Source organism: Mastomys coucha, unplaced genomic scaffold (assembly GCF_008632895.1).
Source record: "Mastomys coucha isolate ucsf_1 unplaced genomic scaffold, UCSF_Mcou_1 pScaffold22, whole genome shotgun sequence".
Taxonomy (NCBI): domain Eukaryota; kingdom Metazoa; phylum Chordata; class Mammalia; order Rodentia; family Muridae; genus Mastomys; species Mastomys coucha.
The window spans coordinates 25082866-25094138 of NW_022196905.1; the positions used below are offsets into that span (position 1 = coordinate 25082866).

General features: G+C 50.8%; 1 protein-coding gene across 2 annotated transcripts in view; it reads left to right on the forward strand.

Annotated features, from left to right (window-relative positions):
• Nucleotides 1–11273, forward strand: part of Emid1 (EMI domain containing 1) — a 42981-nt gene that overhangs the window by 15057 nt on the left and 16651 nt on the right. For both annotated transcript variants that reach the window (XM_031339892.1, XM_031339891.1), the window contains exons 4-12: nt 2028–2105; nt 3068–3129; nt 5939–6059; nt 6413–6502; nt 7192–7338; nt 8230–8328; nt 8481–8533; nt 8906–8968; nt 9069–9113. In XM_031339892.1, coding sequence (XP_031195752.1) covers nt 2028–2105; nt 3068–3129; nt 5939–6059; nt 6413–6502; nt 7192–7338; nt 8230–8328; nt 8481–8533; nt 8906–8968; nt 9069–9113 — 758 coding nt within the window. The remainder of the gene's footprint in view (nt 1–2027; nt 2106–3067; nt 3130–5938; nt 6060–6412; nt 6503–7191; nt 7339–8229; nt 8329–8480; nt 8534–8905; nt 8969–9068; nt 9114–11273) is intronic.

An 11273-nucleotide genomic window follows, 5' to 3' on the forward strand; every position in this document is an offset into this window, starting at 1 on the left:
GATTTGAACTCAGGACCTTCAGTAAAGCAGTCAGTGCTCTTACCCGCTGAGCCATCTCACCAGCCCCTTTTTCTAGTTCTGAATGGCTCTTGGCTAAACATCCCAAATCAAATTCTTTGGAAAATGACTCCCAGGCACAAGTCCACTGGTCAGCAACTCGGGGACACCCTGTGTGCCATGAGAGAATCTGTGTGCTGAACCGCAGGGCAGCTGTGTCTGTCACCTGCATGCTCTGGCCGGCTAGTGTGCTTCTGGGGAGTGGATGGTTTGCTAGCCTGACGTGTGAGTGTGCTCACAACTAAAGTTTCATTGAGGTGCCTGCAGGACTTTTCTTGGCAAGTACAAGATGGCCAAGGTCCTTGTCCTGGTGGGGCAGGAGCTGAAGTCAAGGGACAGACGAGTGTCAGTCATCTGGGAACTGCTCTGATCAGTCTATCTTTGATGGTATACAAACACAGAAAGTGCTGTGGGGGAAAAAGGAAAAAGAAGCTAGCTCTGGTGGTACACACTGCTAACCCTAACGCTAAGGAGGCTGAGGCAGGAGGATTAAAAGTCTGAGGCCAGCCTGGGCTACAAAGGGAGAGCTTTCTCTAAAATAAAGAAATAAAGTTAGACATGGTGGTTCACACCTATAATCATGACACTTGAGAGGTGGAGGCACTTCATTCCTCTGCCTTGGTTTCCTCAGGAGGAAAGCAAGGAGGGTTCTATTCGCTCGTTCACATGGCTGTTCCTGGAACCAGGGGAGGGTACCATGTCCCCATCTGATAGAACTGTTCTCATTCGCAGTGGCAAAAACAAAACAAGACATACGTGGGGGGTGCTTGAGATGTGCAAAATCGGTGTGTGTGTGTGTGTGTGTGTGTGTGTGCGCGCGCGCGCACGCGCGTGAATACATGTGTGTGCTCACTGAACACAAGTCAGCTGCAGTAGCCACCTCTTGTAGAGCTATGCTGGGCCATGGAACCCACTGGGCCCAAGGCCTGCTCCACAGTGGAATCTCTCCTCCATAGGCACCCCCCATCTTTGCCCCTCTCCGGGGCTATACACCCCCATTCCTATATCCTGTACCTGAGCAAGTTGCAGGCCTCTGGAACTCTTAGGTAAGTCACCCAGCCTGAGCAAAAATCCATGTGCACATTGGAACCCGGAGCAGGGCCAGGCAGCCTCCCTGCTGGGGGCTGGCCAGAGAGACCCGTCTGGTTTGGATTGTTGGCGCCTCTCATTCCCTGCCTCAGCCCACAGCCCATGTCCAAGCAGCCAGGCTGGTACCTTATTTGGGTCTTGTCTCCCCCATGGATGACACGTCATGGCCTTAAAAGGCAGGCACAGGGGGCTGAGGAGGGCAAGTTACCACTGTTGGCTGGAGAGCCCCTCCAGCTGCGCCATCCACCCTTGGCTTGGCTAGCCAGTCCCTCCAGCTGTGTGGAAAACCAGGCCCATGAAACCAGACCGGGCAGGCTGGGTGCGGAGCAGGGTAGGCTCCTGGAACGGGCAGCCAGCCTCCCTCTGGCTTTCATTTAAAAACATAAAGTCACTTTGGCCTTTTCTTAGCAAGTGGGGTATGAAGAGCAAGCACAGCAACCAGCACAGCGTCATTATTGAGCATCTGCTGTGTACCTGAGCCAGGTGTATGCCCAGGAGACCCTTTGCACACATCGCCCTCTCCTGGCCTTGACAGACAAGAACGGAGGCCTTGCTGTGCTGTTTTACCAATGGGACAACAGGCAGGTCCAGAGAAGATATCACACAGCTCAGTAGAGGAGCTGGGAGCTGAGCTCTGTCACTAGCTGGGGTCACTGGGGAAGCCTTCAGCCTTATGTGTGGCCACCACAGATGGCCACCCCATCAAGCAGGCCGCCTCGTCCCTGCCCCCTTGTTGCTGTGTGACCTCCCAGTGCCTCTCTCTGTATTGATTAAGGGGAGCAGAAGTCTGTGCTGGGGTAACAGCAACACAAAAGGGCTGCCTAAGGAGGCAAGGCTAGCCCAGGTCAGCAGAATCGTAGCCCACTGTCCCTCCATTGCAGGCTCCCCTGGCTTCCTGGAGCCCACGTGGTCAGGCAGCAGCATGCGGCGGATGGCAGTGAGGCCCACAGCCTTCTCAGGTGCGTCCTGCGGCAGCCTCTAGGGACCTCTGGGCTGGAGGGGATCTAGGGTAGGCCCGGGGCAGGTTGTAATTGTCCCTGGAAGCCAGCTGGGTCCAGCAGTAGAGGGTCAAGGTGATGTTACTTTACCTCATCCCCTGGACAGACAGCCCGGAGGCAGAGGAAGTACCTGGAAGGGAGTCTGAATTGGGCCAGTTACCCCAAGGCAGCTGGATGTTGGTAGTTACAGGTCTACCTTCCAAATGTCCTCTTCGTGCTAATTCTCTGCTTTTGTTGGAGTGCCTAAGGCCCAAGCTGGGTGCTTTCAAACCACCCAGCTGCCCGTAACTCCCAGAAGACCTTGTTGAGCCTATTCAAGCACAGGAAATCAAGGGTTACATGGAGCCTGTCCCTGTCCAAGGTGCCATAGCCAAGGACTGGGCGGCATGGGACCTGGGTCATCTGAGCTGAGTGGGTTAATATGTTGGGCCCTCACTGTACCTTGTCACAAACTCAGGTGCCTCCTGTGTGGCATTTGTGTAACACACCCAGCTACCGTGAGGTCCAGAGCAGCCAGTTTGTACAGGTTCCATAAATAGCAGAGAAATAAGTTGGAGCGTGGCTCTGTGACACAGCTAATGTGACCTGTGAGGCCTATAGCATCCAAGCTGTAGTCCGTTGGACCCCAGAAACAGTAGCCTCAGGCTGGACCCCTACCCAATAGAAAACAGGATTTTTCTGCCCGTAGTCTCTGGGTTTGGGGTCATTTGGATGCTGAGACGGTCAGAACCAGAGACCCAGAGCCTATGCTAGGAGAAAGGAACCCCAGGTATATCTTCCATGGGGGACTGCAGACTATACACCTCTGCCCCACACTGGGCCCCATAGGTTAGGATTATCAGGTACCTGCCTATCTCCAGGCCTGAGGAATCTCAGGGGACCTAGGATCCCTGGCCTTAGCCCAGCCTTCCCCCTGCCCACAGGTTGTCTCAACTGCAGCAAAGTGTCTGAGCTGACAGAGAGGCTGAAGGCACTGGAGGCCAAGGTGGGTGAGCAGCCCCCCTCTTTCCCTGATACTCCCAGTCCTTCCTGTAACACCCCTCCGTCTCTGAACTTCCACCCTCAGGGCAACTCATAGGTTGGGCAGACTACTTTCCTGCAGCATGGTGTCCGTCCAGGTCCCTGCCCTCTGCTCCTCGGTGTCTTCCCCATGAAGCTGATGCCCAGTCCTACAGCCTGGTACACCATCCCTCCAGGAGGCCATAAAGCCCCCTCCCATGAGACCTAGTCTCAGTGAGCTAAGCCATGACATATCCCCAAGAGCAATGGCAGACCCTGCCTGCCTCTTCCCTCTGTCCTTTATCCTGCCCCTCCGTACCATCTTCCAGTTTGAAAACGAAAATGCCCATTACACATCTCAAGTTATCTCAAGGTAAAAAGGTTTTGGAAATTACAAAATATGACAATATACAAGATTCTGAATGAGGAATCAGAAAAACCTCAGAAATCCAGAAAACCAATTTCAAAGACAACCTGGGCCTCAGAGAGGAAACTGGCAGCTTTTGAGGCAATAGCTCGGGCTGGCCTGAAACTCACTATATAGACCAGACTGTGCCTAACTCAGAGGGGCTCTCTTCATCCAACATGGCTCAAGTCATCAAGTTCAGCGGCGGATCTCTGCCCACTGAGCCATCTCACCGCCCCTCTTTTTTGAGAGGGTCTCTGTATTCCAGGCTGGCTTCAAACTGGCCGCATAGCTAAGGATAACTTTCTTGCGAGGATTGCCGTGTAAACCACCGTGTCTGGTTTCTGTGGTGCTAGGATCAAGCCCAGGGCCTCCTGCATGCCTGGCAAGCACTTCACCAACTGAGCTACAAAACCATCCTTTCTCTTTACTCTTCTTTTTAAATGGAGTATTTCTGTGTAGTCCAGGCTGGTCTTGAACTCTGGATCCACCCTGTCTCCATCTTCTGAGTAACTGGGATTACAGCCATGAGCTGCCACTCTTTTTTTAAAATTATGTTTATTTATTTGTGTTTGGTGGCATGCGAGGTCATAGTGTATGTGTGGAGGTTAAAAGACAATTTGGGGTGTTCTTCTATTTTACTATGTGGGTTCCAGGAATTGAACTCGGGCTGTTAGCCTTGCCTATAGAAGCTTTTGCCTGCTGGCCCATCTCTAACTGGCTCTTCTCTTTTTAATCTTTCTGAGCATGTGTGGATATACACTGTCTCTTTGCTCTGCTATTCCCTCCTCTGGGAACTTGTCCTGATCAGATGTGAGGATGTTTAGTAAAGTGTTAACTGTCATAGGGAAATCTGGAAGCCAGATCCCCGAAGGAGCGGTTACATAATTATAAACCATCTGCTGTGAGGACAGACCACCGTTGGTGGCCGCATTTCCTTCTCCTGACCATTGATCAGGAGCTCGGAGTACTTGCAGAATCTTCTTCATCCTTGGCCCTGTTTGTGAGTGTGGATGTCAGACTCTCCTAGTTTTCCCTGCAAAATTTCAGTGGCATAGCACTTATTTGGTACACAGGAGGCAGTGTGTTCAGTCTTCAGCATGTACACACATAGACACAGATAGACACACACATATATATATACACATACACACATATATGCACACACACACATATATACACACATACACACACATACATACACACGTACACACACACATAGACACACACATATACACACAGACACATATAAACATACACATAGACACAGACACACACATATACACACATGTATACACACACATAGACACACACATATATACACACATATACACACAAATAGACACACACATATACATACATACACATAGACACACATATATACACACATACACATAGACATACACATATATACACACATACACATAGACACACACACATATATATATACACACAGACACATATATATGCAGACACACAGACACATATAGACACACACAGAGACACATACACACACAGACACATAGACGCACACATACACACATATAGACACACATATATATACACACATACACATAGACACACACATATATACACACATATACATAGACACACACATATATACACACATATACATAGATACACACATATAATACACGCATACATATATACACACAGACACACATATATATGCAGACACACACAGACACATATAGACACACATATATATACACATAGAGAGACACATATAGACACACATACACACACAAACACATATAGACATGCTCATACATTCTGGCACATACAGACATACTCACATACTTTGACACACATACACACACACTCTGACACACATACACACACACACTCTGACACACAGATACACTTTGACACACATAGACACACACACATTCTGACACACATAGACACACACTCACATAGACACATACATAAATACACATATAGACACACAGACACACATACACAGACACACACACATTCACAGATATAGACACACAAACATACTCGCAAATACAATAGAGATACACACATACACACACAGTTTCTCCCACCCCACCCCACCCCTGTGGAATTTTGCCAGCAGCAGCATACTATGGTGGCCAGCAAATCCCATGATCACAGAGTTCACTTGGGTGGCAGCAGCAGTGCAGAATGACTGACTGTTCCACGGTGCATATTATGAATTGTCTGTCTTGAAAAGGTCACTTCTGATGACATTCTGGGCCCTTGTAAGCTCAGGTCTCTATTCACAGCTAAATTCTGCTGACTCCTTGGGCCTCTGGACCCCCAGGGCCAAAGCCTCCTGGCTGGACTGTCCTCGGTGAGCTCCTGGTGTCTGCCCCATCTCTGTCTTCTTCTCCCTCCACAGGTGGCGGTGCTGAGTGTGACAGAGCAGACAGTGTCCTCAATCCCAGCTACCCCTGAGGATTCTGCCCTGCTCTGGGGCTCCCCAGCTGCCCAGGGCAGCCCTGGAGATAGAAGCCTGCAGGGTAAGGGGTACAGCGGGGTACATACCTCCATGTGATTCTCTAGTTAGAAGAAATGCCCCGCCTGACCCCTCAGGGGAGGCCTCTGTCTTCCCAGCTCTCTGGTGGACTCAACTGGAAGCATCTGAGAATCCAGCAGTTCGAGTTCATGGAGGGGACTCTGGGATCTTCCCTCCCATGCCCATTAGAGATGCTGACCCCTGCCTAACCCCTTTATTCAGGGTTTGCTAGGAGCTAGTGGGAATGTGAGGGGGTGCACCTTGAGCTACCTCAAAAGAGTAGGGGCTGAGGGACCAGGACAGAGTGGGGGTCAAATATAACCCATAGAGACCAAGGTCATGTTCTTTACTCTGCAGACAGAGTTGATCCTTGGGAGCTTCCTGGGCCCACTGGCTCCAAGGGAGACATTGGCAGCCAGAGCTCACTGAGGATTAGAGGCCCACCAGGTGAGTGTCCACAGGGCTGCCTCCTAAGCTTCCTTTTTGTATTATACTGTTTGGTTGTTTTTGTTTGTTTGAGACAGGGTCTTACTGTGTAGCCTTGGCTGACCCAGAGCTTGCTATGTTGGCTGGCCTTGAACTCATAGAGACCTTTCTCAGCTTCCCAAGCGGTAGGATTGAAGGTGGGCGCCGCCCCCCCTTCCGCTCCAAGCTGGCTCTCTCTAGCTTCTGCCAGGAATACCTTCTGCCTAGAGACTCAGAGGATGCCTTCCCCAAATTGGCATAGTCAAGGTGGACAGGCTGTGCCACACACCTGGCCCCTCTGCTCACCAGCCCTCCCGTGTGCCTGTTCATGCCTGGGCTATGAAACCATCCCAGTCCACTTGTACTTCTCTCAGCAGACCCTGAGCTAGGCACTGAGTGAGGAGAAGCTAGTCTGCCTCCAAGATGGCGGATAGCTGGACAGGCAAGAAACATCAGTGCCTAACCCCTCAGACCAGGGTTCTGTGGAGGAACTGGGAGGTCTCACAGAAGCCAGAACAGCTGGGTAGAGATGGCAGGCACAATGCTGTGCTCTTCCGTGTCACAAATGGCCAGGAACACAGGCCAGTGCCCTTCAGAGCCTTTGTACCCATTGTCCCAGACGTCCTTGTCCCCGCTTCCCATATGCTCACCAGTCCCTGTTCTTACTGCAGGCCCACAGGGACCCCCAGGACGCCCTGGCCAGATGGGAGCCGCAGGCATCCCTGGAAAGATGGGACCTCCAGGCCCTCCGGGTCCACCTGGGCCCCCAGGGCCTCCAGCCCCTGTTGGGCCACCCCATGCCCAGGTCTCCCTGCATGGTAAGTCCCCCTGGGGTCCCAGTGGTTTGAGGTGGGGCAAATGAAGCCATCTGTCAGGTGTTGGGTGTGTGCCCAGCTTGCCCAGTGGCCACCCTCTCTGTTCAGAGGGGAACGACCCTGAGGCTGGAGAGGAAGGTCCTGTGCCTCGTGCATACACTGGGGAGAGGGGGCGTGGCTTCAGATCCACGTGCTCAGAACCTCTGGGCAGCAATCCAGGCCTCAGAGTACTGGGAAGCTCAGAGCTTAACCTCAAGACAGCTCAGAGCTCCCAAGGCCACAGCCCTGGCCCTGTTGCTTAGGGTGGCTCCCATTCCTCCCCTAAGCTAAGCACCAGAGTGGCTCCCAGGCATCTCCCTCAAGAAGCCTGACCCAACCTACCCACATGCTGCTAGAGTTTCAACCGACTCTGATGTTTGATGAATAACTGGGCCCCGCTCCTACATTCATTCTCCCATTACATCATTTATTCCGACACTGTTCTTTAGTTTATTTTATTATTTTTGCTCCAAGCCTCATTCATTGTCCCTGTTCCTATTGTGCAGATGGCAGCAGGGCCAGCCTCTAGGGCCCCAGGATCCCCAGTGCAGAGAAGCCTAAGACACATAGGCAGTTGGTAAAGGCAGCTTTCACTATTATCCCTCTCAGCAGGTGACAGAACAGGGTCAGCAAAGGAGGGAGCCATTCCGGATGTAGCCAGCTAGACTGTGGCAGAGGTAGAACGTGGCTCTCCCTTCCTCTTCTGTACCTGGCACCGTGTGCCGGTGGCTCTGTCTATGCAGCAGGCTGTCTCGCAGGACTGTCAGGGCCAGCATGGCAGAGGCAGCAGGTGATACCCGGCTGCCCCACTCCCTCAGCTCGGCACACTGTGGCACACTGTCTTTCCTATCCCAGGAGATCCACTGCTGTCTAATACCTTCACTGAGACGGGCAGCCACTGGCCCCAAGGGCCCGCTGGGCCCCCAGGTCCTCCCGGCCCCCCAGGGCCCATGGGTAAGTCGATTCCAGATGGGGAATAAGAGATGAGATGGTAGGAAGTAACCACAGGGGCGAAGGGTGGGGGCTGGGGTATTAGGAGACAATTGATGGGGAACTTCTTAGCCTTGTGATCCACTCTATTCCTGAAGACATTGTGTTTTATTCAGGTCCTCCTGGACTTCCTGGCCCCACGGGTGCCCCTGGGAGTCCTGGATACATGGTAAGTCATTATCCAAGTTCTTCCACCCATGCATAACTCTATTCACCCATCTGCTCAGCCATGCGGTGAGTCAGTACTTTGATATGCAAAGTACTCCCCATAAATCTTCTTAACTCAGTTCACCCAACAAGAAGTATTATTACCCCTTGAGGCCAAGTAAAAGGGGGAATTCTTCAGGCTGCAGCCAGCACACAGGGTGAGGATGTCTGACTCCAGAGCTCTTTAACAGGCTGACCTGCGTGCTGTGTGCTGGGCATATGGTGATGCCTGGTCCACACTGAGCCTCCTTCATCACTTACTTCCTCAGTCCGTCCCCATCCCCTGTCTACCCTGTCCTGCCTACCGCAGCTGAGGCTCTGTCTTATTGTTCAGGGAACCCCAGGCCCTTCTGGACCCAAAGGAACCTCTGGCCACCCAGGAGAGAAGGGAGAGAGAGTGAGTACACAGACCTCACATGGGAGATTCTGGGGAGTCCAAGGATGCTAGATGATAGCTCTCATCAGCTGACTCAATTCTTTTCCCTCTTCTGATACAGGGACTGCCTGGAGAACCTGGCCCCCAGGGTTTGATGGGGTTTCCGGTAAGTGTTGTAGTGCCCCCCCCCCAAGACCCCAGCAGCCCGGGCTCCTGAACCTGAAACACCCAGCCCTTTATGTGTGATTCAGGGCAACTCCCTTCCATCGTTGCTCCCCACTGCTGGGAGCCGTTGTCCATCCCTTTCCATCAGTCTGTCTGACTGTGGCTCTGCATCTGTTTCTTTCTACCTCTTTGACTCTCTACTCTTTTTTCATTCTCCATCTCTGAAGTAGAATTGCCTGTTTCTCTCTCTAATACAGCCAACTTTTGCTCTATGTGTTTTGAGTCTTTGCTATTATGCAGATCCATGTTTAGGATTTCAGTGTTGCCTTTGCCTCTGTGGAATTAATATTTATATCTTTAGAATACTCTGCGTTGCTTGCTGAAGTAACCACAGGAGCATCGTGATGCAGCTGTTTATGCATGTTAGTGCTGGTGTATTTAAACTGCATCTCTCGTCCATGATACAAGTCTTGTGGTGTCTGTTTATCCAGTCTTTTCCGGTTCCTTTTCTTGCTTTTGGCAGTTAGATGCCGCTCTGCTTCTGAGCTGGGTACTCACTTACCTCTAGGACAGAGTACTTTGGGGTCCGCTGCACCTCTAACAGCTTTTTAGAAATCCCCATTTATGTTGTTTTTTTTATGGTTGCTAAGGACGACATTGTCCGTCCCTCCTCTTGCTTTACATGAGTTAACGGAACACTTCACATGACGTACCAACTGTGAGTGCATGCCCCGGACTCCTGTTAACTCCATATTGACCGTGTACTGATTTCTTAAAATCATGATTTGTTTTTTTCTGGTTACGGGGGATCAAATCCAGAGCCTTGTACATGCTAAACAAAGACTCTTGCAAGTGAGCTACATCCCTAGCCATCTTTTTTTAATCAATATTTCATTTTATTTTTGTGTTTATGTGGGTGAGTGTATATCGTGTGTATGTTGGGGGAGGGGAGTTTGGAGGCCAGAGAGGATGTCATTTGTCCTGGAAATGGAGTTACAGTCAGTGGTGAGCTACCAAACATGGGGACTTAGAAGTGAGCTAGGGTCCTCTGGAGGAGCAGCAAGTCTCTCCAGCTCCTCCCATAGGATCTCACTAAGGTGCTCTGGCAGCCCATGTTCATGATCTTCCTGCTTCAGCCCCTTGAGTAGCAGAGATTATACACCTGTGCCATCAGGCCCAGATCTTTTGTTTGTTTCTTTCTTCTTTGTTTTGTTTTGTTTTTTTAGACAGGGTTTCTCTGTGTAGCCCTGGCTGCCCTGGAACTCACTCTGTAGATCAGGCTGGCCTCGAACTCAGAGATCTGCCTGCCTCTGCCTCCTGAGTACTAGGATTAAAGGTGTGTGCCACCACCACTAGGCTTCAGTTTAATTTCTTTAATAGCTATGTATCTGTTCAGATTGTGCCCCCCACTTTTCTTCCTCCTGTTCTATTTTGAGACAAAGTTCCAGATAGTCTGTAGCCCAGGCTGTACTTTTTTTTTTTTAAGATTTATTTATTTATTATATATAAGCACACTGTTGCTGTCTTCAGACACACCAGAAGAGGGCATCAGATCTCATTACGGATGATTGTGAGCCAACATGTGGTTTCTGGGATTTGAACTCAGGACCTTTGGAAGAGCAGTCAGTGCTCTTAACTGCTGAACCATCTCTCCAGCCCCAGGCTGTACTTGAACACTATCCTCCTGCCTCTACCTCTCCAACACTGGAGTATAGGTGTGCACCATTGTGCTCAACTGTAATTTAGGACTCCTGATTTTGTTGTTATTGCTGCTGTTGCTTGTTTTATATTTTCATTCTGAGGTGCTGGGAATTGAACACAGGGCCTCCTGTATACTGGACAAGCGCTGAGGCCCTGAGCCACTGAGCCATACCCCAGCCCTCAGATAGTCTCTTACATAAACATATCAAACTAAACATATTAGTTTTGTCATCCTTTGTCTTTAGAAGTTGGTCCACTTCAGTCGGGCAGTGGTGGCACACACCTTTGATCCCAGCACTCAGGAGGCAGAGGCAGGTGGATCTTTGTGAGTTCTAGGGCAGCCTGGTCTACATAGTGAGTTTCAGGACAGCTAGGGGTACACAGAAAAACCCTGTCTCAAACCAAACACAGAAAAACCCTGTCTCAAACCAAACCAGGGAAGGGAGGGAGGGAGGAAGGG